This window comes from Fusarium sambucinum, chromosome II (assembly GCF_050947815.1).
Source record: "Fusarium sambucinum isolate potato_lamoka chromosome II, whole genome shotgun sequence".
In the NCBI taxonomy this organism is placed as follows: Eukaryota; Fungi; Ascomycota; class Sordariomycetes; order Hypocreales; family Nectriaceae; genus Fusarium; species Fusarium sambucinum.
The window spans coordinates 207,510-234,258 of record NC_139293.1 but is presented as its reverse complement, the minus strand read 5'-3'; the positions used below and the strand labels follow the sequence as shown (position 1 = coordinate 234,258).

At 46.3% G+C, this 26,749-nt stretch overlaps 11 protein-coding genes across 11 annotated transcripts; 3 read left to right on the top strand and 8 right to left on the bottom strand.

The window, feature by feature from the left end:
- Window positions 1-810: 810 nt before the first annotated feature.
- On the bottom strand, window positions 811-1,483 carry FSST1_006844 (uncharacterized protein; the record flags this gene model as incomplete). Its single annotated transcript, XM_083236397.1, has 2 exons — window positions 811-1,325; window positions 1,417-1,483. The coding sequence occupies 2 exons, from the start codon at window positions 1,481-1,483 to the stop codon at window positions 811-813; spliced, it is 582 nt and encodes a 193-aa protein (XP_083082805.1).
- A 2,765-nt stretch (window positions 1,484-4,248) lies between these two features.
- On the bottom strand, window positions 4,249-4,530 carry FSST1_006843 (uncharacterized protein; the record flags this gene model as incomplete). The annotated part of the gene is made up of 1 exon (XM_083236396.1): window positions 4,249-4,530. The coding sequence occupies one exon, from the start codon at window positions 4,528-4,530 to the stop codon at window positions 4,249-4,251; it is 282 nt and encodes a 93-aa protein (XP_083082804.1).
- A 698-nt stretch (window positions 4,531-5,228) lies between these two features.
- On the bottom strand, window positions 5,229-6,134 carry FSST1_006842 (RTA1 like protein-domain-containing protein; the record flags this gene model as incomplete). Its single annotated transcript, XM_083236394.1, has 2 exons — window positions 5,229-5,935; window positions 5,984-6,134. The coding sequence occupies 2 exons, from the start codon at window positions 6,132-6,134 to the stop codon at window positions 5,229-5,231; spliced, it is 858 nt and encodes a 285-aa protein (XP_083082803.1).
- Window positions 6,135-6,701: 567 nt separating this feature from the next.
- FSST1_006841 (uncharacterized protein) lies at window positions 6,702-7,193 on the bottom strand (the record flags this gene model as incomplete). Its single annotated transcript, XM_083236393.1, has 1 exon — window positions 6,702-7,193. The coding sequence occupies one exon, from the start codon at window positions 7,191-7,193 to the stop codon at window positions 6,702-6,704; it is 492 nt and encodes a 163-aa protein (XP_083082802.1).
- Window positions 7,194-8,519: 1,326 nt separating this feature from the next.
- On the top strand, window positions 8,520-8,927 carry FSST1_006840 (uncharacterized protein; the record flags this gene model as incomplete). Its single annotated transcript, XM_083236392.1, has 1 exon — window positions 8,520-8,927. The coding sequence occupies one exon, from the start codon at window positions 8,520-8,522 to the stop codon at window positions 8,925-8,927; it is 408 nt and encodes a 135-aa protein (XP_083082801.1).
- A 1,226-nt stretch (window positions 8,928-10,153) lies between these two features.
- FSST1_006839 (class I SAM-dependent methyltransferase) lies at window positions 10,154-11,779 on the bottom strand (the record flags this gene model as incomplete). The annotated part of the gene is made up of 9 exons (XM_083236391.1): window positions 10,154-10,308; window positions 10,365-10,449; window positions 10,503-10,929; window positions 10,985-10,997; window positions 11,051-11,078; window positions 11,129-11,195; window positions 11,249-11,386; window positions 11,449-11,495; window positions 11,552-11,779. 9 exons carry the CDS (start codon window positions 11,777-11,779, stop codon window positions 10,154-10,156), a joined length of 1,188 nt encoding a protein of 395 aa, XP_083082800.1.
- A 1,047-nt stretch (window positions 11,780-12,826) lies between these two features.
- FSST1_006838 (uncharacterized protein) lies at window positions 12,827-14,861 on the bottom strand (the record flags this gene model as incomplete). The annotated part of the gene is made up of 3 exons (XM_083236390.1): window positions 12,827-13,902; window positions 13,989-14,657; window positions 14,717-14,861. 3 exons carry the CDS (start codon window positions 14,859-14,861, stop codon window positions 12,827-12,829), a joined length of 1,890 nt encoding a protein of 629 aa, XP_083082799.1.
- Window positions 14,862-16,490: 1,629 nt separating this feature from the next.
- On the bottom strand, window positions 16,491-17,668 carry FSST1_006837 (alpha/beta hydrolase fold-3 domain-containing protein; the record flags this gene model as incomplete). Its single annotated transcript, XM_083236389.1, has 3 exons — window positions 16,491-17,486; window positions 17,536-17,551; window positions 17,625-17,668. 3 exons carry the CDS (start codon window positions 17,666-17,668, stop codon window positions 16,491-16,493), a joined length of 1,056 nt encoding a protein of 351 aa, XP_083082798.1.
- A 1,370-nt stretch (window positions 17,669-19,038) lies between these two features.
- FSST1_006836 (cyclohexanone 1,2-monooxygenase) lies at window positions 19,039-21,011 on the top strand (the record flags this gene model as incomplete). Its single annotated transcript, XM_083236388.1, has 2 exons — window positions 19,039-19,367; window positions 19,415-21,011. 2 exons carry the CDS (start codon window positions 19,039-19,041, stop codon window positions 21,009-21,011), a joined length of 1,926 nt encoding a protein of 641 aa, XP_083082797.1.
- Window positions 21,012-21,731: 720 nt separating this feature from the next.
- Window positions 21,732-22,555, bottom strand: FSST1_006835 (3-oxoacyl-reductase; the record flags this gene model as incomplete). The annotated part of the gene is made up of 2 exons (XM_083236387.1): window positions 21,732-21,936; window positions 21,990-22,555. 2 exons carry the CDS (start codon window positions 22,553-22,555, stop codon window positions 21,732-21,734), a joined length of 771 nt encoding a protein of 256 aa, XP_083082796.1.
- Window positions 22,556-24,516: 1,961 nt separating this feature from the next.
- FSST1_006834 (FAD binding domain-containing protein) lies at window positions 24,517-26,292 on the top strand (the record flags this gene model as incomplete). Its single annotated transcript, XM_083236386.1, has 1 exon — window positions 24,517-26,292. One exon carries the CDS (start codon window positions 24,517-24,519, stop codon window positions 26,290-26,292), a length of 1,776 nt encoding a protein of 591 aa, XP_083082795.1.
- Between the last annotated feature and the right edge of the window lie 457 nt (window positions 26,293-26,749).

Below are 26,749 nucleotides of genomic sequence, written 5' to 3'. Positions count from 1 at the left end.
TATCTCTCAAACTAGTCGCATTTTAACAAACATCATGAATGTTAGCAACGATCAGGGAGTGTAGATCACAACCATCCTTGAGGTGCTGATGCCACTTTACACGTGCTAGTAGCGGCCGTAAGCTTCAAGTAGGACTGGAACGCAAGCAAGGGCAGTTCCAAAAATGACCTCCTATTGGAGTTTGTGTCGCCTGGCCTTCGGTGGCGAGTGATCCCGTGCTAAAACTTTCGGACGTGTTCTGGGTGCACCAGTCTAAAATGAAATGGCTCGCCCATAGCCGAAGAGAAATCAGGGAGCGGAATGGCTTGCAGTCAAGCCATGTGTTGGCAGAGGTACATTTATTCAATAAAGCTATACAGATTTGTGAGAAGGCTGCTAGACTACGCCAATGTATCGTGTCAGCAGCGTCTAAGTCGTTTGGTTAACTTGGCATATATAAGGAAAGCCTCGACCCCGTATACGTTCAAGAAACCCCTAAGTATGAAGATTCATTTTTGCTGTAATTTGGCCGTTAGCAGATTTAACAGCAATAGCCGACATGCCATATCTTTGAGCTGAAGGTCTCCCAGTGTTAGAATTATCTCACGTTAAGGCCATATATGTCAAAAGAGCGCGCGTGCGGGTGGCCTTTGTATTTCTCATGTATCTAATAGTAGTTATAGTAATTACAGGCAGGAAAACCTCAATCGGTGACAAACCCCCCCATAATATAAACCAACAACAAATCACATCGTAGTTCCCAGTACCGTCTCCAAGCATAGCATCTCCGTGGTCGTATGCTGCTGCCATCAGAGCTGCAGGCTAACAACCTTAGCACGAGTACTGTCGCGACGATGTTGAAGTAGCACAGAAGTCCAGCCCAGGAGTATATTGCATGTACCCAACATAAGCGAAGGAAAGGTTCACAATATTTTGGGACGTTCCTGCAATATACTGTCCACACGTGGACGAAATATCGCGGAAGATCAAACCCAAGTATTCCGCATCAGTATAGTATCCACCGTAAGTGGTGTAAGGCCTGCAAACGAAGGCAACAACATTGCCTTTAATCGAATAGTAGTTGTTTTTGACGCTCTTGCCGGGCGTAACCTGATTCTTCAGATCGGCTACAGCGAGATCACAATTCTGGTGGTCCAGGGGAAAGGCGCAACCACACCAGAATTGTTTAGTTGTTGGGAAGCGTTTCTCAAGTCTGCTGGTTCCCTCGTCGGCTTTCACGTCAATTTCCTCGATGACGGCCCGGGCTTCAATATCGGGGAGACGCTTGTGGATTTCGGTGCCATCCTCGTCAACATCCACGGTGTATACACCGTCCGACAAGCCAGCTAATACCCATGATCAGAACACGACAATCAGGATTACAACATAATTTGCTATGCAAAATGAGGGAGGGGATCTCAATCGAGATTGACATACCTGGAAGGGTGTAGGCGTAAGAACAGAGAGGAACAAGAGCCAACAGAAGGGAAGTAGAAAAACGCATGGTAGGCAAGTAGAGTGAGAAGGTTTTAAGGTTCTGTTGGATGTCTGTAAGATAAAAACTGTTCAACTCCGATGGTGTGCCTTGGATGTATAATGAGTACTGACGGAGGCTTTTATAAGTTTAATGATCGTTGATATTCCCCTCCTAGGTATGTCAGACTATATTCTAGCCGAGCTTCTTTACCCACATTGTGTCCACTGAAGGAAGCACTTTTGCTATTCAGTCATACTGTTTCCTCCAATATCTAAGTAATTCAGGTCGTCGGCCGGAATATTTCTTCAATGCCGCTTTCCGCGGTCCAGTTTTAACAGGAGACAGCTACTGTCAAAGAACGCCAAGCCGGAGATGGCTCGTCCCCACGTGGCAGGTGATTCCCATTCAATGAAGGATAAGGATCCGTCAGGAGCCATAAACGGCAGTTAAGTGGAAAGTAGGTGAGAGGTAACTTTCGAGGTTGGTTAGTGCTTATGGGTGATGTCGCATTCTCTCGCTTTCATAACCAATGTTAAGACTATAACGACTATGGTTTCGCGGTGCTCTCAGCGGTAAATGCCAGCAAAGTGGATTTATTGTTGCAATGCACTTTTCCTAGTGCTTATATACCTCCCTTGCCCCCAGTTATAAGCAGATATGATACGAGAAAATTAAAAGATCACTATGAGACTTCTCCTACAGCCAAGATGGAAGAAAATAAAAAGTAAGTAACGCTTCAAGACCGGGATCCCAAAGCGCAGGAACCAATGCAGTTTTTATTATGCTGCGTTGCGTGTGAATAAGGTTAACTTGGCACATACGTATTAGTGCTCTCGCTGCCTCTCAATATTATCCTAGGACGGTTTGTTTGCATGGGTTACTCTTAGTAAGAAATTGTAGGCGAAATTAATGCCGGCGACGTGGTTGTGGAACTAGCAGCGACAGATATTATGGGTATTGATGGGTCCGGATTAGCTGATTCATTGGCCGATTAACATGGGCGGAGAGGATGTTCGGTACTGGTTGTTTTGTTAATCCCTGTACCCGTTCTTGTCTAACACATAACTTTGTCATGCTACGTAGTACTCGTATTCGGTCATGGAGCGGGCCGACATCCCGCTCCATGAGGCTACAAGGATGGGCTCTTACTCCCGAAGGAACACATGTTAGGCGTAGCCCTTAGTCACTCGGATATATACCGATATTGCTACGATCAAGAGTGCGGTACCGCATGCAAGTATGCAGATACACAGGTAAGCAGTTGGGCATTCTCCGTGGCCCTGTTCCACCATCAATGTACAGAGTACAGGGTACCTTTTACAAACTAAAGCTCATAACACCGAAGCAAACACGGCTAAATTGAAGGAACACTAGCATTAAAGTCATAGTGTGTATTCTTAACGTTTTGTTCCCGCCCATCCACAGCTATTCTCTGCCAAATCCTCGGTGCAAGGCAGAGCCATAGTAGTGCAATTACAATCCCACCACCAACCAGCTGGAGATACCGTAGCCACAAGGCACGAACAACAGGAAGACACGGAAAATGGAAGAGGATTTCTGGTTTTCAGTCCCACTGCCGTAGGAATATACATCTAAACGGAAGACCCTGCCTTCGCCTAATCCGCCGCTCGCCTAATCACCCATTACTCCACCTTATGGACTGATAAAGGCCTCGTTGAAGTTTCTGGTGGAGAGGAGCTTCATGTCCCACTGATTTGATGCAGTCTCTTGGCTCGACGCGGGAGGCGGTTCTCAGTTAGCCTCTAACTTTGGGCACATTCCAAGTGAACTTGGTCTTGAAACTGCAGAGGAAGCTCAAGACCTGGAAATCAGCATTGAAATCGCGAAAGAATGGCTCGCTACGGCAAAAGCGAGCAACGATCAAAGCTCGGGTAAATCCTGCAAACGCCCCTGGCTCCCTATCTTTGACAACGCCGATACTTTGGATATAATCGTTGACTACATTCCCTTTCATGAGTCGGGGTCTATACTCTTGACCAGTAGAGATCCGGCTGATAAGACTGATACGTTTGAAAACAGGTTTGGCCTGGACATGGAACCTTTGAATATGTCAGAGGCTGCATCACTTCTACGGAGGCTCACAAGACGACAAGAGGATGCTATGAACCAAAACGAGCAAGGCGCCTCGTTGAAACTAGCACAAAGATTCGATGGCCTCCCACTGGCGACAACTCAAACAACTGATTTTATCCTCAAGAACCAATTGTCAATCCAAGAATTTCTTGATCTCTAAAATACTGAATTTCATGACGAAGCTTCCCCTTCGCAACAGCATAGGTATGGCTTCACATTGACCACTAAGTGGAGCTTTCAGCGTTTGAGCTCAGATGCAAGACGACTTCTTGGAATAATATCCTTTCTCAGTCCGGAACGCATACAGGAAGAAATCTTGCTTTCCAATGCTGCCAGACTCTCTGCCAAACTTCTTGGCATGTTTCCGACTATGCGTAGTTCCTTCAAATGGCTTCTGGCTTCCTCGAATGACAAGGCGGACGGTACAACTTGACAGTCTTGGTATTTCAGTCGAAGGCCAGTCTCAATACCATTCAGAACAGAGAATATCAGGGCAGCCACAAAGATGTAGTTGTTAGCGGTAACATCGAGAGCTCGGACCTCCCAGCGATTCTCGTCGACCTTCCTTACAGGCAAGTCCTTATTTCCGGTTCCAAAGTCTACCCACTGACAGGCTCAATCTTCGGTAACTCTCTCGTAGCTATCCATGTTGGCGAGGCCAAATGCGCATAGAGTACGTAGTTTGGCTAACACATCTGCTAGGAACCCTCATTCGGAGCTAAGTCCTCGACGGATAGATGAGCATGAATGCCACTATTTGGGCCTTTCAATATCGGCTTTGGTGCAAGTGTCGCCCAGAGGCTGTGACACATGGCTATCGTCTGCATAGTCTCCTCTGATACAATAAGAGCATCGACAGCCTGCAAAGACGGCAGTGGTGACAGAGCAACCTCAAACTGATCATGACCCTCGACATGGAAATGGTAGGTGTCAATGCCAGACACTTCAATTGCATCGATAATCTTCTCGATGAGATCCATTTTGTCGTTCCTCAAACCAGCTGACATGCTATATTTAACAATTTGGTCCATTGACCGCGCAACTTTGTATTCTCCATCGAGTAATACAACCTCAATTTCAAAGCCGATCAAGATCTGCCCAGTGAAATTGCTCATGGATCTTTCCACAGCTATCGACAAAAGTTGCCTTGGGCATCTCGCCAATGGATTTTCCGGCCCTTTGTGTGCTGTGAAACATTGGACCGAGGCATGCGTTTCTCGATAACCACATATGACCAGCGATCTCCAGTCAGGGAGTAGTTTCCAGTTTTCGATCCCATCTGAAAAGCAAGTTAGTGCTGTAGAAATAGGTATCACCATGCAGATTTGAGCAAGTGAATACTGTAAGGCTCCGGAAATCATTTCGTTGGCCGTTGTCATCGTAATTGTACCAGCACAAAGCACCTCGGAATAGTCCACCCATTGGAGGCCAACATCATTCAAACTGGCATACCTTTTGAAAAACGAATAGGCATCCCCTAAACAGCACAAATAAAAGAATATTTATAATTATGGATACAAGTTCAATAAGGCCAGTTTAACTCTATTTATCATAGAAGTGGAAAGGCGTGTATGTGACCCGTATTGGGTAGGTAATTATCTATCACTGCGATAGTGTGGGTATCCACTCCACTTGCGTGGGACTTTGTTAGTTTATAATACAAGATAACTAAACCCCTTTATGAATACTTAGCAGCCTCCATGTTATGTAGCGGATACTCGTCTACTGTATATGTAGGCCTGCCAGTAAGCGCTTCCTTGTTGATGACCCGGCTGGGATGGAATGCGTTGAAAAGAACAGCGACTAAGGCCATGAGTGCTGCATCAAAAATGTATAGCCAGTATTCATCAGCCTGCAGCGCTCCTTCCTTTCCAAGAACATATTCTGCGACCCGAAAAGCTGAACGGACAAGAATGAATAGACTTGAAATATAAAGAACCCAGATGAGCTTTTCCCAGGGCGTGTTCAAAACCAATGATCGCGATGTTGGACGAGAGTGAATTCGGATGTGGAAGACGATGGTGACAATCATAAAGAAGCCAAAGAAAAAGATTTGGATGAATAGTCCGCCGACTATCATGTTCTCGCCCTTTTTAACACTGTCCTTGTTGTCTGCCGTGGCAAGCATACCACCCCCGCCGCTTTGGGCCAGGAAAGACAATACATCGCCGATGACGAAGACCTTTGTCAGCCACTTGGGTCGAATAATAGAGAGGTGACCGGCATCCAAAAGATTGATCAAGCGACCGAGAACCATATAAACAGAGGCGGCGAGTAATGCGGGACCGAGGAGAAGTAATATCGATTGCATGATGTACGGGTTTTTAGTGTAGTTGGGAGATTCGTCTGCGGACAGGGCACGGCCGACATATCCAAATGCCTCGACTTATTTTATGAGTATTTGACGAGTTGCAAAGAGGGAGTATAACTTACACAAACAGCCTATTATAAATGGGATAAAGTACCATGTTCGAGACCGGAACATCTGCCAGAGGTGAACCAGAATTGTGATGGTGAAGATAATCACAAACGCGGCGGCTGCAGGGAGGGAAGGCTCGTAGTTGTAGAAACTGAACCCTGCCATTGTTGCGACCTAGAGAAAAGAAATGTTTAAATGAGTGTAAATTTGCAGTAGCGTGTTGACAGTTGGATGCAAAGGAATGTATATATATGAGGTAGTAAATAGAAATAAAAGACAGAGGAAGAAAAGAACTAAATAATTGGGAAATAAATCATTAAAGTACTACGGCGTATCAAAGTCAAAGAATGCATTTAATACTGCATCACAGTACGCGGACTTCATCACCGGTGCATTAAAGAGGAGGGCTGTTTCTACTAGTTTCACATTCCTTTCCGTATAGAAATCGATAAAAAACATGCTTAAATTAGAATTCTCTTTCATAATCCTAGGCTTCCGTATTAGTCACACACTTGGTTAATAAGTGGACCTCTTGGCTATACGTGTATAGCTAGAGCTAGCAGGGATATATGTCAGCTCAATACTAGGACTTCGCGTATAGACAGTGGGACTGGATATGTGTAGTAGATTTAAGCACGGCATTATAGACCTTGGCGAGGACTAACTGTAAGCAATATAAAAGTATTAGGTCTAGTACTCAGAAACAACCCAATTCCACAAGGACAGTGATATCTAGACTGAAGGAGGGAGACTAAACGTAGAGATAAACTGCTTCTGGAAATCCCCAAACTTCAACTTGTAGTGCACTGTGCCAACCTCTGTCTGAGCAGTGATGTTGGCTGTACCACTTGTGATAACTTTTTTCCCCAAGTCAGGAAGAGTAGTACGGCGAACCTCGACGGTAGTCCCGGGTCCATTGAACCACTGACGTGCCTCATATGTCTTGTCCTTGCAGGGTGTAAAAGCTGGTGCTTGGGCACATGGCTCGCCGCACTGAGTTCCATTCTGTACGCCCTGACAGACAACCGAAAAGTCGCCTGGGTCAGGGACAGCGTTGTGGCCCTCAAGGGTGAATTTCCAGTGGATCTTCTCGGTAACGCCACGAGTGGCGGTGTAGTCGTGGCTGTGCCAATCGTTCTTGAGATCTTTGGGGTTGGTGACTACGAAAGGTGATGCCATTGCGTTGCACGCAAGAGCGGCGAAGAGGACAGTTTTGGTGAGCATGATTATAAACAGACTAATAGGTTATTAGAATAATGTCTGCTTGCGCGGGAATTTGTACCCAGAATGACATATACCTAAAGTACGTGGCGATTTGAAGTTTGTTTTTCAAGTTGGATCGCGTGGTGGTTTTGTATTGTGAGCAGCTTTTACCTCAGTAAAAATCAAAGTTCGATGGTCCATTCGTCTCTATTTATTTACTTTCCGGCAAGCTTTTCCGTCCTTGTATTACTGGAAGTTTATTCGATACGAGCTTGTGCATTTCCACGACGATTTATTTTCCCGCTACCCTAGACAGGAAGCTAAACGTGTCGGCAGTTGAGTACGACTTGCCGATAGATCCGATCGCTCTAGTATACTCATTTCCTTTAGACCAAAATAGCTTCCACACAGACGAACTTAGACAGACTCATCCTGAAACACGAACACTAGCGGGAAAAAGCGATAATAAACCCAAACCTTAGCGCCCAACTCATAACATTCTGGCGCCCGGAGGCCAGATGATATTCAGACGAGTCTATGAGCGTACATTTGAGCTTGGATTCTCAATCTTATGTCGCTTTGAAGCACAGCTGTGCGCCCGATGAGAGAAGTCGAGCTTGTTCACCACCAATGCCCTATGCGATCCCATGTGTCGCTTATACGTAGTGACAACACTTTTAATTTGGCCGACGACTACTGCTATTTAACAGACGCCACACCTGACTAAAATAAAATGGGGAGACTCTTGAGGTACCAGAGAAGCCGACCGCTGAGAAGAAATCAACACGCCACTTTACGTCATTTAGACAATAATCTTAGACCATCCAGTTTTATACCCTCGATTCGGAGGTAGTTAATCATGTTTGCTACTCGCCAGGGAACTTCCTATCCACGCTATTGGTTAATTGGATGGGTTACCAACACTAACTACAAAGCCAAGACGCACTGCCACAGGTAGTGTCACGTTTTCAGCCTCAGCTGTATAGTTTCAACCCAACGTTGTATCCAAGTCTGACGTAATGCAAGAAATATACAAAAGCAGTATGCTGCATGAGAATCTTACATTTGACTATATATTCGTCTCATCCACTTTCATCAAGTGTTCAGACTGCAACAGTTATCATATCAAACTTGCTCTTGAACAACTCACTTTGAAACGACACCTTATGTCTTTTTGGTCCTTTTAAAGGTTGAATACATATCTCGTTCACGTGTTGTGACTGCGACAGACTATTGCACCTAGTTCCTAATACTCCAACCTTTATTACTGTCGTTCACATCATAGCGGAGTGCAAGTGTTTTCCAGCATAGCCAGCCATTTGCTTTAAAGATTCAGCAGAATAAAAAATGAACCAACCCTCGCAATCGCTAGTCTGCAACCCTGAGGAATCGAATCGGGCAACGAATCAGGATGATGTGAGATCGAAAGATCAGCTGCCTCAGGTGGGAAGTTTTCAAAAGACGTTGGCTATACATCCGAAAGAACAGGAGAAAGTTGATTCAAGGGCTGTGGCATCGAACCAGCCATTGACTCAGCCACGTCACGCATTGGAATCTAATCAGGTAGAAGGGCAAGACGGCGAAGCGTATCATCCGTCTCAGGATGAGGGATTCAAGGCCATGCTAGCTGGCCTTCCGGACGGACAGCGTGCTATCGTCAAGAATCTTAGTGTTGCTAAACTTGACGAGGTGGCTCAGCGATGGTTGAAAAAGCGCAATGAGCAAATTGGGTCTAAAGATGCGACAAAACAGTAACAGCCATGGATTGGCCGTGATGGACGCGATGCAGGTCCCCCACACAGATTTTTAGCACGTCTGAAGATGATAAGCAGGATGTCGTTGAATAGGTGGCATAGTTCTCCATGTTCTACGGCAGCAGGCCAGACCTCTCCATCATCCCACTTTTGGAAAGAATTTGCATTAGTAAGGTATTATTCCAGATATATATAAACTTACATGCTCAACAATACAACTTTTCTCCCATCGGAACTTATCAATAACGTCTCCAGCAGTTGAAGAGTGGTAGTTCAGCAGCCAAAGTTTCCTTTGAACAGGGTTTGATAGAGCTGGAAGGTGGTATCAGGCTAGATGGGGGATAAAAACTCCCAGACTGCATCGAGGCCATCCTCTACACCAGGTTGATGGTTCTTTTTATTAGTTAGTCAGACAACGATAAATCGGTCAAGTCAATATGAGCTTTTCGACATACTCTGTAGTTGGAGGAGATAAAAGAGAAAGTTCTGCTTAAGTCCTTCTTAATGACGAAATCGTTTACAAATTGGTGGAAGAGTTGACTGGTGATCTGCTCAGAAGGTGCCGGAGTGATGGCATTGCATGGCAGCGGCTTGATGTAGGTTTGCTAATTGGCCGGGGCCTAATCTTCCTCATAGTGATGAGTATGAGATTCAGGCGTCGTGCATGATGTACTGCAAGCGAAAAAGAAAAAGATTGAGAGATTACTGAGAAGCATGATACTGATGGTGGCGAACTGTGTGTTCGGTGAAGTTAAAGTCAGTGAAGTCGGGTTTTTAAATACTGAAATCTCTAATTGTTTACAGCGTTCTTAGCCAAGACTCTATGAAATTCAGTGAAACATTTATGACATAATGTTATGAGTATATCCCACTGCCAGTTCCATTTTATAAACGTTCCACTCATTTACAACAAGCGTCCCACCGTTGTAGGTTTCTATAATTATTATCCCACTTGGCATCCTACTACTAAATTTGCTTACCATCAAGACTGCAATTTGAAACAAAACATTGCACATTACGCATCAAACAAACCGATAAAGCCAAGAACGAGTATAGCAGCTATACTCCTTGAATATATAACTTGAATTACCTATAGCAACTTGACATAGAAATGACTGAACTAGATAGATAATGCCCTCATATCTTATACTCAAGTGTGGTGCTCGTGGAAGCAATATGAACGGCTATGATGAGTTGATGAAAGTCGTTTCACCGTAGTTATATCCACTAAACAGCTTCTGGCTTGCGAGCGTTTATGAATCGAACGCGTATGTAACCATGAACTTTCTTGTCCCTCAGGGATTTCCGCATGTTCATCAGGAACAGTTGATATTCATCCGCAGGCCATCCCAGAATCTGCTGCCACGCCATGAGGGTATATCCTGTACACTATTAGAAGGCTGAAATAACTAAAGATTAAAACCGATGATTCACTTACCCTCAAGATCAGCTTCCATCGTTGCACGAAGAAACTGACCGACTTCACGCAACTTGGGATCCTTAGCCCACCCACCAACAGGAACCTAGGTGATGTGAGATACAAAAGTTTCAAAGGCGGTGTACGAGAAAACAATACCTTGAAATCAGTTACTCGAAGGTCAACGAATCCGGCAGCACCAAGCAGCTCCACGTCTCCTTCAATCTCGCAGAAGCTGCGGCCGAAGGCTTTGCTAGCCTCTTTAAAAAGCTTGTTCCATGTTTGTATTGCCGTTGCATCCTTGATGGTCTCATCATCGCTGTAGAAAACGGGGTTGACTTCGACGGATTCAATTGAGCCGCCAGGTTTACAGCAACGGAACGCTTCCTTAAATAGCGCACCCCAATCAGCAATAGCACCGATAAGATAGCGCATATGGACAAAGTCGAAGCTGTTATCAGACCAGGTCCAGTCACGGGTTGCGTCCTCAAGCTCAAACTTGACGTTTGGTGGCACCCAACTTGGTTGAATGGGAGATAGATCTGTGCCGATGACCTCGGCATTAGGATATTGGTCGGCAAAATCACTGTATGATATTAGCATCCGAATGCTATGTTTTGAGCAGCAAGGTTTGTTCGTACATTGCCCATATTCCTGTTTTCTCATTAGCTGTTTGCATACTCGTCGTTAACCCACGTGTCACTTACCAGTTCCGGTTCCTACATCGAGGACTTTCTGCATGCTGTTAGTTCCAGAAAGTTGTCAAGGCCGAATGAATAACTAGCCTCAAGATCATCTTTCAAATCGGCAAGCGAGAGTTTGCCGTCGAGAAGTAGTAGGAGATAATGATGCCTTGACGAATTTAGGAACCCGATTGTACATATACTGCACGGAGTTTGCCTTACGAGATATCAATAGACTCCCTCTGCTGCTCATCATTTGGTGCGAAATACTCGGTATCGTACTTGTCACTGTGATAGGTTCGACCCTGAAACTTTCGATACTCAAGAATACTGGACGTGATGGATGTGGTTGAGCTTGCACTAGATTCGTGCATTAATAGCCGTCTTGGGAAGGGGAATGAACAGAAGGATGTAGCGCTTACACATCGTCTCCGAGTGCTGAGTCACTGTCGCCCGCTTCACTTTCTTCCTAAAGTTCATTTCCTGATCAGAAAGTCAACAACTCGGGTTTGAGCGGGCACGTACTTGTACTGCAACGAGCTCCAATTCTCCCTGGCTAGGCACTGATTCGGAAGTAACTTCTGGTGTGTTTCGTGAGTTTGTCTCACCAGCGATCGCCGGCACTGTGTCGGTCTTGTCCATATCCACGGCTCTGTTGAATGATGTGAGTATGAGGGCTGAAGAGTGTTGACCGAGAGGGGAAACAGCGCATTGGAGCTTTGGTGCAACGTAAACGTAATGTATCAAGGCCATGCTGGCAGAAGCCCTGCCCCATAAATTGGCGATCCAACCGATTCCTAGTAACACCATACAACTGCCATCTTATTCCCGCATCTGTTACCAGAAACGATATTTTCAAGTAAAAGACAGATCATTTTCCGCCCAATAACATCGAGTAATCAGATCCTGGACAGAGGATACTCGCTTAACACACCCTGTACTCGGGGACAAAATCTTTTGGCTCCGGACAAAGAGCATTCACATCCCAGCTAACACAAAGTCTTCGCACGCTAGCCGGCTTGATACCTTCGTTCCGTGAGTAGATAGATAGTATGGCTATCGGCTTTATTACTGCCTCGGAACTCACCTGTCGACTTGATAATTCTGTCGTCGCTTCTTACTAGCCCTGTTCGTTCCTCTCCGACCGCATGGGCTTAGCGTTGTCCACAGCTTCAATGTCAGAACACTGCAGAGTACAGTAACTCCGAGCGGGCACTATTGTTTAGCCCGCGAATCGGATGACACCCAAGCCTCAAAACTTTACCCCCGGTCATCATCACCTCACCTTCGCATTTCGCCTGGCGTACCCTTGCGAAATGCCCAGCGAGAGAAGAGAAAACTATAAAGATCTCTGCAAATCAGAGGTGTCGCGTAAGCTTGCGCGATTTAATTTCTTTTTATCCTTGCTATGCTGTTGGTTGGAGATATTGTAAATAAGACCCCAATTTCCATATGAGGCTAAATCTCAAGTACTGATTTTTGAATGAATTGGATGAAGATCCAAGTTGAAGGACGGCAGACAGGAAAGATATGTTGTACATGTACCTACGTGTGATGTGATCACGTGATCGAACTCGTGACATCCCTCACGTTCAACACATCGCGCGTCGTGTAGCGCGGGCTGCCACCTGCCACAGCGTCCTTCATCCACAGTACGTGATACCGTTGTACGTTAAGAAACTAGTCTATGTCTTTGTTTATTGCTTTTCGTTGCCCAGGATGTTTCTGCAAAAATAGTGTTAAATATGTTCTATGATAGTAGTCTTGATAATGCTTTACCCGCTTTCCATATATGAAACATTAAACGAGTTCCATTTGATTTCCGTTCTCTTTCAACCCCTTAAATTTATGCACAATATGCCGTCTTATCCACTGCCACACTCTCCTTATTCGCTCTCCATTAACAGCCCATGCTACCACACTAACTATCATTACAGGCACAACCACATATATCCACGTTGTTATATCAGCTCCAGAACCGTTAAGCTGCTGAAGGTCCATTCCAAGGATTGACGTAGTAAAGGCTATTGGCACAAAAACGGCAGCAATAAATGTTACCTTGGCTACCGCCTCCGCTTGCTCTTTTCCACGTTGTGCCTCGCGAACGACAGACTCGTTCGATAGTTTTTCCATCTCATCTTGGCAGCCAGATGAAACGGCTTGGGCACGACGGATGAGCTTCTCGAACTTTCGCTCGAGACAAATAGCGGCATCGTCTGCTTTTGCTTTTGCGCTGTTCTTCTTATTCCGAGATTCCTCTCTGTGGTGCTGCGGCCGATACGAGGTGCTGAGAGAACTCTCCCGGCGTTGTAATTGCTCATCGCTGTGTTCCTCGCTGTGGGGGCTGGGGGTGGAATGTGGCGTTTGGCTCACCAGTGGCCAACCGCGACCTCCTCGGTTCTTTATGATATCCAGTACATCTTGTAGTCGTTCAAGATGAGCGTCAACCTGTTTCTTGATCCTTTGAATCTCACCGATCCCGTGATTGGCGTCTTTGCCAAATATTTCCGTTTTCTCTTCCATGAGGTTAAGAAATTGATATTCAGATACTGCCAAGAGCTGAAATATTGTATTGAGTGCATGAAAAGGAGAGGCATTACTGGCCATTGTCTCTGTGCTGTCTTCGTTCTGGCCGAGTTCGTCACAAAGTAGTGAAAACCCCATTTCTAGGGGATCACGTGCATCTTCTTGGTCCTTCTTAGCTGTATCAACTGGTTCCTCTTGTGTTGACTTAATAATTTGCCTGATCTGTCGATTGGTGAAGTCAAGAGGCCAACTGATAAAGCGAACAGATCCTGCATGTGAAACTCTGATCTGTTGCCAGGGACCGCGATGGGTTTGACTTAGACTGGTGCCGCAGTCTGACCACATAACAACTAAATAAGTCATCAGAGTTAGTCATATCTAAGTCGTGATAGAGCGGAAGATGAGCGACTATTAACTGTAGAACGCGAGAACTTACTTGTCCAGTGGTTTTGGAACCGAAGCAACTTGATTGTGAGTTGCTGTTCGATAGAAAAGTGTTTAAGATCGTGAACAGAAAAACTGCGAACCATTGTACTGCACGGCGCTATCCTACTTCCTCCCATGTTGACGTCATCTGTAAAGGACTTCATTTCTTTCGCCAAGTCTGTACGAGCCTTCTCCAAGCTTGAACGAGACTTGTGGTTATCCCACATTCCAATGCTCGTAAAAGTCAACTGAATTGTCCCTGTGCCGATGACGAAAATGGGCGGTAGACAAAACATTTCACTCAGATTAAGTTGCGTTCCGTTGGCCATGTGCTGGAACAAGAACTCGTAGTCTAATCCAAGACAGGATGCTATACGGCTAAGCCATTCTGTCGCAGGATATCCGCGGAGGAACAGTATCTTATTCACTTTGGATTTGCGGAGGGTTTCCTCAATCTCGTCGAGTGCAGTCAGCGTGTGTACCTGACGCCGTGCACCCGAAACAGCTGGTAGTTCGTGCAGTACGGCAAAGTCAGCCTTACTTGGCTGAGAGACTGGTCTGGATATGGTAGAGGTACTAGGTTGATCAAAAAGCTTTGAAAATGCCTCATAGTGAAGCCCTGAGAACAAGGAACGGCCTTCTTGGTGTGGTACAAAGGTAGACAAGGTGGACTTGTAAGCTTGAGGCCAACAGTCAGTATAGATGAGTGAAAGTATTAGAATAGGATGTGATTCATACCATCATGGCTCGAGGAAGGGCTGAGTCGTCTTTCATGGTGAGCTGAACTTGTGTTCCAGGTGTTTGATCTAACAATTATAGGGTCTGAACGACGCCGAGTGCCTGTATCCTCGGGTGACGCTATTGATGACTTTGCCGGGTCCATTTCTGTATAACGCCAAGGGCGGGTGAAAAGCTGTTGGATGCAATGGAGAGCGAGGCCTTAATACACCCTCAAGCAGATCAGGCTGAGAAAGACCCGAAACTATTGGTTAAATGTTGAGAAATGCCACTCAGATGAGTCTCTGTAGTGCGTAAAATCCTATTGTCCAGACTCGTCAGTTGTGTGTCCTGTTTCTGTTGTACAACCATACTCAATGGGTAGGGCCAATCATGATTAAACACTTGTATCTCACCCATTACATTATCCCATGACCTGCTAACTTGGCAGCCTGGTTAAGTGTTTTAACCCTTCCTAGCCTTTTATTATTCGTGCTCACCTGCCTAATCCATAACCATCCAACATTTAGAGCTGAGCTTGTTTGGACTCTTGTCGTTCGTAAATACTCACTTGTAACTAAGGTATTTCATGAATAATATGTGAATAAATTCTTAAAATACATAACTCTTTCCGCATGTTTCCTAGTTATTCATTCCATGTGATCTTCGTTTGTCAAAGGTCTGTCCTTCGTATGGCGCATCCTCCTACGCCTCATTTTCAACCCTGGGAGTATTGAGATCCAATAGAGATGAATAACTGATCAAAACTTATAGGAAATTGAGAAGGCCTGAGCGCAAGCTTAAGATATCATAAAAAAACACAAAAATGAATGACAATCTTAGACAACTTCCAATGTTGAGAGAAAGTGTATGAAATGTCCAAGTAGAGACCGAAATTGCCTCGCACTCTCTTTGAAACGACCAAGATAAAAGTCCCCCTACAAAATCAACGGTATAAAACGTAGATCAGTTCATCCCAGTCCGAATCTGTCAACTCATCCTTTGCCGATCATCATTTGGAACCAAGTCGTGGCGAATATTCATGGACCGTTCAAGCAACTCACGTGTTTCACTTCCACTGTTACCTGATGCTTGGAGTGTGCGGCCCAGCTTCCAGCAATATCTCCCAAGGTCTGCCTTGCACCATGGAACGTCGCCCGGGAAGGCCACACACTTCCTCAACAAGGCACTGGATTGTAATGTCAGCTTTGATATGAAATCACTTGTACAGACAAAACTCACATGGCCTCGTTGTATTTTGCCGTTTCGAAATGGGCTCTTGCAAGTCTGTAGCTGGCCTGGATGGTGAAGCTTGCGTTTTTGCCGCAAGTGATGAGCAGTACTGATAATCCACGCTTCGCAAAGTGGTACCAGGCAAAGGGAAAGGGGAGTTAATCAGGCTCTCGCTGTTGATCCAACAGTTCGCAATAAGTCTCTAAATCCTTTAACGCCTCCTTTGTGTCTGTGATGGTCTTCAATGCGATTCCTAGTTCGTTGTACGAGATTGGGATTGTCTTAATATCAACATGTTCCCTGTATTTCTGGATTCGGTCCACGAGTAACTCGATCCACTTTTTGCAACATGGAACTGCGACTTTCGTCATCATGTAGATGGAGGTAATTCCCTGGTATCTGTAGCTATTGGTGAGCAGATAACTGTATCTGTTTGGGTCTTATCCCTGACTGTCGGTGTTGAGAATTTGCTGTAATAAGCGTGCATATTCGAAGCCACTTCTAACGTTAATGTATTTATTGTTGTATAGGTAATAAATACTATTTAAGTTTAATCTCTACCTTAAATCGGCCTCACAGAGGGCGTAGCGGCATATGACTCCTCAACCGCCTCCTCGCATAACTTGCTGTTAACTTCTTTCCCTGTGAGCCAGCCGACCCCTGCCAGCATGTCCGACATACATTTCTTCGAAATGTTTAGCTCTCGAAAGATACCGTCAAATGCATGGGGAAGACCAGGATACACGTCTAGTCTTGTCGACACTCCGTGAGCCCGTAAAGCTTTCTCGTAAATAAGTCCATCATCCCTGAGAGGATCCTGACCAGCAACCTGGATGTAGACTGGGGGCATTCCCTCGTGTGGATGATCGGCTTGAAAGGGAGAGAAACTCGGCGACAGCACGTCTGGACGATAGGCCTCTCCCACAAACTCCATCGCTTCCTGGTTGATGACCATGGCATTGGCGTTCTGTTTTCTGGCGAGATAGAGATGCTTGTACTCGGCGGGTACGATTTCAGTTTCCAAGAGGTAAGGAATGCACGCCCAGACTCCCGAGAGCTTAGGAGTACGATTCTCCGACACCCACCGCTGCGCCGTGACTGCAGAAAGGTTCCCGCCGGCAGAGACACCACCAATGTAGAACCCAAGAGAGAGGTCGCATCCGAGCTCCTTAGCGTTATCTGCTTGACTCAACCACTGCAGAGAGTCCCAGACATCGTCAGGTCCAGTAGGGAACCTATGTTCTGGGGCCAAGCGATACGATAAATTAACGACAGTAAGATTATGTAGCGATGCAATGGCCCTAGACTGATAGCTGTGGGTGTAGCTATTTCCTAGGCAGAATCCACCGCCGTGAATCATGACGAACATGGCCCGGACTCCAGGTGATTGGCCAGGAGGTTGATGAACGCGAAGCTCGCTCTCATATCCATCTCGCATGGGAATCTTCTTTGTGTACTCAATATTCGTGGATGGTGGGGCGGGGGGCGGATTCTGCTTGAAAGCGGCTGCCAAAGCAGAAAGCGGGATGTTTGGGACATCTTTAGCTGTCAAGAGAAACTGTTCTAGGATTAGTCAAGGAAGACAGAGAGTTGCATGTATTTCTAACCTGGGAAAATTCGGGACTAGACACCACGTCATTAGCTGGTCAGCGTTGATCATCAAGACATCGAGTATCTTGCCCTCCAGTTAACTTACTGTTGATCTCCCAGCTTTAAAACTGATTCTCTAGTTTCGTACATACTGAAGATAATAAAGTTAGGAGAGAAGAGCGTGCTGGCCAATAGTGGACTGACTCTTATGGCATAGGAATGGTATAATATCTGGTAGAAAGGAGGAATTTTATACCTTTCTTATTAGGGCCTGATTTTAGGAAGACAACCTTTCATTGCAGTCTCGGGTTATTCCAAATTCCCGAGTGAGTCTATTGCAATGCTATTACTTACTAAAAGGTGACTAAGTTAGAAGACCAAAAATCCCGACAAGGCATCCTTCCTCTAGTGTGTTTAGCTTTTCCAGAAAGCTGATCTTGCCGATCGTAATGCTAGTTGGCATTGTATACGAGACCATTGAAAGTGGCTAGTTATATGCAGCAAGAGACCGGGATTAACTGACTTTGACTGAGGTTATAACAGGAAGAAGTTACTGCTGTTTTCAGCGTAATAGAAGCTCCCTTTATAACCTTTATTATAGAGTTTATACTGCAAGAGTTATATTATAGAACAAGCCTTATTTTAAAAACCTTAGATTTAAATATTTATTCAAATTTAACTTGTATAGATAGATTAACCTTTATTAAAAACCCTAAAGAAAATAAGGAATCTAGGTATAACCTCAAAACAAATAAAAACATCCTTCCTCTAGCGGGTATTTTTAAGTAATACTTACTGTAACGTTACCGGTTACGATGGAAGTCTAGTCCCCGGAGCGAGAACTCGTATAGCCGGAGCGAGAACTCGTATAGCCGGAGCGAGAACTCGTATAGCCGGAGCGAGAACTCGTTTAGGAACACTCGTATAGGATGCGAGAATTATCCAGTGCCGAGTTGATAGCGTGCAGCCGAAGAAATAGCCGAAGACGATAGTGCAACGGCGGTAAGAAAGAAAAAGAAAAAAACGGGTAGGAGCCAATCAGCGAGGCGTGCTGAACCTGCGGGAAAGATCCAGTCTAATCCGGGCGTAGTTACTTCCCGAGGGCCCGAGACAAAAAAAAGTCAATAGGTCGCTCAACATAATTAATCCTTGCTGCATTAAATCCGACAACTATAGACGAAATGTTACGCTCTTGATAGGTGAGTATGTAAATGCACCAGGAATATTATGCTTCCTAACTCCGGCGACCTATTGTTACATCTAACTGCCGGCCCCATAAAAAGCCCAGTTAACTCACACACATGTTACGAACAGCCGCATACTGCGTTGTAGTTAGACAAAAGACCTACCCAATTTTTGTTAAGCCTGAGCCCGAAAGCTTATATCATAATGCTCGTTATACTGGCTGGGACTAGAAGCAGAATAATTATTTATCGCTATGTTCCCAATTACTTTTCTCAAGTCTCCTCAAAACACAGTCAACTACTTCTCTACACATACTTATTACTCAAGTCTTTACAATGACGGCAACACAACTTCCCAAAGAAAGAATGGAACTACTTCGCAAGAAGTACGAGCTCGAACGAGCAAAGCGTCTCAAGAAAGAAGGCAACAGCCAATACATCGATGCTCGATCAGAGAATCTACAGAACATAAACAAAGATTCTTGGGTGGACTACAACGATGCTCGAGTCAAAAGCCCTCCTCTCAAAGATGGCGATAATATCAAGTTCCTTATCGCCGGAGCAGGAATCAACGGCGTTGTCGATGCGGGACGCCTGATTGAGGCTGGTTTTGACAAGAAGGATGTTGTGTGCGTTGATGTTGCGGGAGGCTTTGGTGGTGTTTGGTATGTCAAATCCGTATGTCATTGGCACACATTAACGAAGTCAACAGGTACTACAATCGTTATCCGGGAGCTATGTGCGATGTTGAAAGCTACTGCTACGTCCCGTTTCTCGAGGAAACCGGTTATCAGCCTCGACATAGGTACTCGTATGGCCACGAGATCCGAGGCCAGATCGAACGAAGTGCAGATCACTTTGGCATTCAAGGGCAATTTTGTACCAAGATCGACTCAACGAATTGGGATGAGAACAAGAAGCTCTGGGTTGTCACTATGACACGTACAGTTGGTCAACCCGCAAAGTCAGAGACCTTCACTGTGACCTCCGAGTTTGTCATCCTGGCCGGCGGCTCCTTTCCCTTTCTAAAGGTCCCTAAGCTTCATGGGTGGGAGGAATTTTGCAATAAAAAGCATGTCTTCCATTCGGCCCGCTGGGACTACGACTACACCGGTGGCACTCAAGAAAAGCCTGATCTGGTGAAACTCCGAGGAAAGCGAGTTGCTATTATCGGCACCGGCGCAACTGGTATCCAGATTGTGCCTGAGCTGGCCAAATGGGCTGACCACGTATACGTTGTGCAGAGGACACCGTCGTACGTAGGTGTTCGAAACCAAACTGAGGTCGATGCGGAGGCATGGGCCGCTCTGACGAGCGAAAAAGGATGGCAAGCGAAGCGCAGGATGAACTTTGATGCATACGTCAGCAACAGCAAAGGTTATGGTCCTGATATAATCAACGATGGTTGGACGAATACGCCAGCCTCTTCTGGCTTCCTCGGGTCGAAATCGAAGGTTGTTGCTCCAAATGAGGTCGAGCAACATATCAAGGACATGTACGAGCTCGATTTCCCGCGCACTGAGCTACTGCGCAAGCGCGTTGATGAAATTATAGAGGACCCAGGCACCGCGGAGAAGTTGAAAGCGTGGTACGGCACATGGTGCAAGCGCCCTTCGTTTCATGATGACTACCTCCCGGCATTTAACAGGTCGAACGTCACGTTGGTCGACACCGACGGGAAAGGCCTCGATGGACTCACAGAGAACGGCATCATCTCTAACGGCATCGAGTATGAGATTGACGCCCTCATCCTCGCCACCGGATTCACAATGGGCATGACTATGGATCCTTCCGAGAAGTCAAGCTTGACTATCAAGGGACGCAACGGCCACAACATGAAGGACTACTGGCATTCTCCCGCCGCAGGAACACTTCTGGGACTGGCTTTGCCTGGGTTTCCGAACATGTTCAGCTATTTGGGTCGTGGAGTTGGAGCCACGTGGAACTACACGTCTACTTTAGATACCCAGGCTGCTCTCATCGTCAGCATCGTAAAACAAGCCCAGAAGCAGAAAGGCCCGAACCAGAAAGTTGTCATAGAGGCTTCGCAGGAGGGTGAAAGGAACTATGGCCTGGAAGTCGCCAAAACAATGAATTGGTATAGCGTCGTGCCTACGTGCACGCCCGGCTACTTCAACAACGAGGGCGCTGCGGCATTCGCAAAGACCCAGCCCAAGACCGAGGAACAACTTATCAACGAGGGTAAGAAGATGCCTTGGGGTGCTGGACCCGTCGATTACAAGGAAATGACGCAAGACTATGCGGCGCAAGGGAACCTCGAAGGATTCACTGTGGAGGTAGTGGCTTAGGTTTATATCATTAGTCATGTTATTTAGTTAAAGGGATGTGTTTAGCACATGCCACCCCGCTTCAGGTAGAATTACATAGATTTAAGACGTCCTCGTAAGAAATAGACTTCTAGTTCACTACTTCTTCCGTTATGTTAGAAATATAGTTGTCCTGATCGTCAAAGCCCTACCAATGTTGCCCACAAGGACATGCAGCTCTCTGCCTTAACGAGGCATCTCGATTAAGGGCTCCAAAGTAGAAGTTAGTAAATGATGCACTATAGACCGCCCAAGATGAAAGAGTCCATGGTCGTGGCTCGTTATATACAATCCTGTTCAGCCTCGTATGAACCTGTCGACCTGCGGCACGAGAGATCTCTTTGCCCTTTATACACAGGCTCATCGTCACCGCGTTTGAAGTATTGGTGGATTTGTATCAAATTGAATTTAGGCATGAATTTCGGTATGAGATTGACCACGTGTCCTCTCCGCTGTAGCATAGCTTTTTAAAAGATATCAGATTACGTAAATAACCTTTGAATACAGGTCAGTCAAGAAACATTGTGCATCGGCTCCGTGTGTTGATTATAGCAAACATATGCGCTGCAAAGATTTGATTTGATGCAATACTATCTGTTATACTGGCAGGACCAAGCTTTCACGATGCTCATTTAAGTCTATTCACTGCCTTACAATGTGCCCTCAACTATGACAAGTAGACCACATTGACTCCACTTTCAACTAGCATAGCTGGCCACCATCAACGGGGTAGACACATCCTGTGATGAACTTGGAGTCATCCCCCAGCAAAAAGGCAACGAGCGCGGCAACCTCGGTCGCTTTACCCAATCTCATTATCGCCAGAGACATGGCCTTGGGAATATCCTCGGGGTCGCCCCCCATGCGCGTAGCCGCACCTTTCAGCATGGGCGTTTCAATGGGTCCACTGGCACAGGTTAGCATTGTCTCAGCATGTTTGATATTCTGGAGGACACTTACGGAGCGATTGCGTTTACCCTTATAGACCTTGACCCGAGTTCTCTCGCCGCCGTCCTGGTTAATCCGACGACGGCATGCTTGCTCGTCACGTAGGCCGCGTTATTTGGCAAAGCCATGAGGCCGACGGTGGACGCCGCAACGACCACCGAAGCGCCGTCGTTCAGCATGGGGATCTGCGCTCGTATCGAGTTGAGCACGCCCTTGACGTTGACGTCCATGACAAAGTCCCAGTCATCGTCGTCGACCTCGGCGACAGACGCGACGTTCTGCTGCCGCCCAGAAACGCCCGCCAGATTCGCTGCGCCGTCAAGCTTGCCGAACTTGTCGACAGTCTCCTTGATCCAGGCCTCGACGGTGACACGGTCCCGAACGTCAACGAGCTTGGCGTAGATGTTTTCTACGCCGTAAGCGGCCACGAGCTCAGCCTCGACCTCTTTGAGCAGAGAGGCATTGGCGTCGGCGAGCGATACGCGGGCACCGAGTGAGGCGAGAAGAGTCGCTGTGGCGCGGCCCATGCCAGAAGCACCGCCAGTGATTGCGATGACTTTGTTGTTTATGGAGGTCATGGTGATTTAGCAAAGGAGTTTCTGGAAGAGTTTGTAGTTGTGTTGTAGAGAAACAAAAATATATTGGTGATTGAGCGATGTAGTGTGATGAGGTAGTATTGGTCTTCTTTTTAGACATTAAAGCCTTGTATTTAACTGATTAAGATTCTTCGGATTTTTCGCTATGGTATCGCCGTGATGTTCTTGCCGGCTCTGGCACTTCGGGTCACCCATAGCCATCTACAAGGGACTGCCCGATTACGCGGACGCAGGAACTGTTGGTTTTCTTCCCCCTAGCTTTAGACACGTATTTAAGTGTCTTATGTCCGGAGTCATGCATATTATTTTATTGATTGGCTTCGGACCCACATGAGTTATAAATGCCGTCTAGATTAAGAGGACGCGGGGATCTAACAACGGACCGTGGGTTGAGCCCGACGAAATAAGGTTCTTTAACAAGGTTAAACCAAGGCCTTGGCATCGCATTATCTGTACTCTATTCACGAGCTAATTCCAGACTACAAGCCCGGAATACCCGCTGAACAATACACACGTTCCAAGAACAGTCTTCAGCCCTCAAGACTGCAACTGTAAAACAGGACACAATCAACCTTATCTTTCAAATTGCTTCAATCGTCCACCCTATTCAAGCAACCGCACAACAAACCAACGTCACAGCATGGCTCACTCATTCACCGTACGTCACTCCTTAGTGCCCAGTAATCCAGAGTTTAAATTAACCAAGTGGCGCCTGAAGATTCTCTATCCAAGTGAAGCTAAATTTGATTATGAATATTATACGAAGAAGCACATGCCCATGTTTGAACAGGCGGCGGGGGCCGTGCTTTTACACTGGGATGTGGTGAAGCTCGTTGGTGATAACGTGCCGTTCCAGATCCAGACGACTTTCACGTTTAGCTCGAGCGAGGGCTTTGATGCGATCATGGCTGGCCCTTGGCGCGAGAAGTTATTCGCAGACATTAAGAATTTCTCATCCATGGACCCTCTCATCATGAAATATGGGGAGCGGCTGGAAAAGAAGGATGTTGCCGTGGAATATTAATGCATTATATAGGGTAGTTGCAATGCAATCTCATCCTGTTAGCCACATGGCTGCCTTGATTAAGCTTCTTCTCGTTTTAATATAGGGTCACCGACTTATTATAAGAGTGCAGAGCAAGAAGTTTAAGAATTGTTAAAGGTACACACTGAAGAAGCCAGGTTTAGCCGAATCGGGCTGTCATGACGCATAATGTGGCCGCTTTAAAATTGCAGATATTATATCAAAATCTCAGCTGAACAGCACTGACATTTTGTGTGTCAGCCTTCTGTGGCAATTGTATTGACAGCCCTGTTTGTTATTATATCACAAAGGTTCTTTATAGTATAATTTTCACGGCTATCCCATGCCTCTATTGTGGTTATAATTAAAGCATGTCATAGGAATTATACGGATTGAAAGAAGGGAAAAGCCGCTAAAAAGTGGCACTGACAGAGTAATCGGACTAGAGCTACCTGTAAAGTTCCCCAAACCTATTCCACGCTGCACTGGAGCCCTATGTTTCGTGATATACCGCCCTCACTGCATCGATTAGACTTTGAGAAGCCCCCCTATCAAATTCCACGCTGCACTAGGTGACCTGCCATGCCCAGTTTCTAACGGGGTTTCGGAGGCAACAGGGAATGATACAACAGGGTATGCAGGGCCCAAACTAAGGTATGGGATGCGGCTACTTACTGGGGTTACCGGACTTTGCATCACTAATTCCGCACCTGTGCCTTATTGCCCTTTTGCCCTTTGTGCTTGGTGTCAAGATCACTTGTTAGATCTTATTATCCAATGGGGCAGTAATTCGAGTTGTCGTAGTTGCATACAAAAAGGCAGAGACTGGATACGTCTGGAACTAGATATTATCCCAAACCTCCTTAGCATCATTGTTCAATACTTACTTACCGATCTTTGCAGGGAGACTTTCGCTATCATGTTGTCCTCTTGGTTACTGAACAGTGTAAGACGGCGTCACATGCAGTCTTTTCAGATACCTACCAACCTAGCTAAGTCCCTGTACTCTATGCATTATGCCTCTACTGCAAAAACACTATCAGGATCTCCAGCCTTTGACCACACCACCGACGTCCTGGTGGTTGGTTCGGGTGCCGCAGGACTAACAGCTGCCCTACGCAGTCGGTCTCGTGGCCTCGACACACTAGTCATTGAAAAGTCGGACAAGTTCGGAGGAACGTCAAGCTACTCTGGCAGTTCAGTTTGGATCCCTAATAACCATCTCCAACCACAACATGGAATTGTAGATTCACTAGAGGCCGGGGCAACGTATATTGACGCTCTTGTCAAAGATGCAGGCCCGGCAAGTAGCCAAGAGAGACGAGCTGCCTACCTCCAACAGAGTCCCCAAATGGCAAAGTTCCTCGAGGAGCAGGGTTTCAGGTGGATGATTGACGCTCCCTACCCGGACTATCACTCTCTGGAGCCCGGAGCCTGCACATCGAGCAGAAGCATTACTGCCGCCCGGTTCGATCTTAACGAGCTGAGGCCAGAATTGCGGAAGTTATTACGCACACCTGCCGATTGGCAGCCAGTCATGTCTTCAGTGGAAGCTCGAAACGTGTTCCGCATGGGATCCAGTCTGGGCACCTTCGCCAAGGCCGTCAGAGTGGCCGTCTTTAGAACTATTTGGGATATGGTGCGAGGCAGGAAGCCATCGGTAATGGGTGTCAGCCTCATCGCCCAACTGCTCAATCTCAATGTTCGAGCTGGGAGCCAGCTCTGGCTAGATTCTGGTTTGGCCGACCTCATCACGAACAACGCAGGCGAAGTCCTCGGGGCTACTGTGCAGAAAGACGGCAGAAGAATCATAATCCGGGCGCAAAGAGGCGTCATACTTACCGCTGGCGGCTTTGCCCGAAATCCTACCATGAGAAAGCAATATCTACGCCAACCTACCAACGAGACGTGGTCCTTTACCGCCCAGGCAGATACAGGTGACGCTATTACTGCTGGCATCAACATTGGTGCGGAAGTAGCTCTTATGCAGTACGGCTGGTGGATGCCCTGTCTCTTTGATAATGGAAAACCAGCCATGGATGTCTACGCCCGCTCATTCCCTCACTCGATCATTGTTGACCAGTCGGGAAGGCGATACTTCAACGAGTCAAAGTGCTACGTCGATTCCGGCAACGACATGCTATCGAGGAACAGCGATAGCCCCGCAATACACTCTTGGCTTATTATAGATAGCCGTCATCGCAAAAAGTACATGCTGGGCCGCCTTCTGCCCGGTATTACGCCCAAGTCAGCTATCAGCAGCGGGTTCCTATATAAAGCCGCGTCTCTAAGCGATCTCGCAACGCAGATTGGCGTCAACGAAGATCAGCTGAAACAAACAGTAAAGCGCTTCAATGGCTTCGCAGAGAGTGGGGTTGATGAAGACTTCCGCCGCGGGGAGAACCCATACGACAATGTTTTCAGTGATCCAAAGTACAAGCCTAACCCGAACTTAGGGACTATTGCAAAACCTCCCTACTACGCGGTAAAGATATATCCTGGAGACATTGGCACTAAAGGCGGTTTACTCACAGATGAATATGGTCGAGTTGTGAATAAAGAGGGGAACTTTATCAAGGGCCTTTATGCAGCTGGAAATACCACAGCTAGTGTGTTTGGCTCCAAGTACCCTGGTCCAGGCGGAACACTTGGGCCCGCTATGACTTTCGGTTATATAGCTGCTGGGCAGATATAGGAAGGGCCTTTAAAGAGAAGTTTAAGGGATTTATTATATATAGTATCTACTTAATAAGGCAGGGAGTAATAAGGGTAATAACTTATTAGCTAGTTTAAATACTTAATTCACTTAAATAGAGCTACTCTGCGTTTAATGTGGCTTGGTCGGGCTACCAACGAGCTGTCAGATATTAATTGTACTCGGTTCATTGATGTAAAATGCGTATTCATGTTGTGTTGTGTCAGAATCTGACCCTCGAGGGCGTTATCAATTTGGCGCGTAATCTGAAGTATCCCTGTTCCACATGATACCCTTGCACTTGTCCAATAAGAGCGACAGTGTACCATATGTCGAGAGGCATTGTACCTTCTCTTCGTCTACACTGGGTGGTACATTCACTTACTTTGCAGGAAAGCCTCTGAGCCTGTGACTCAAATTATCTGCTAACCCCAAACAGCAAAGATACTAAGACCGT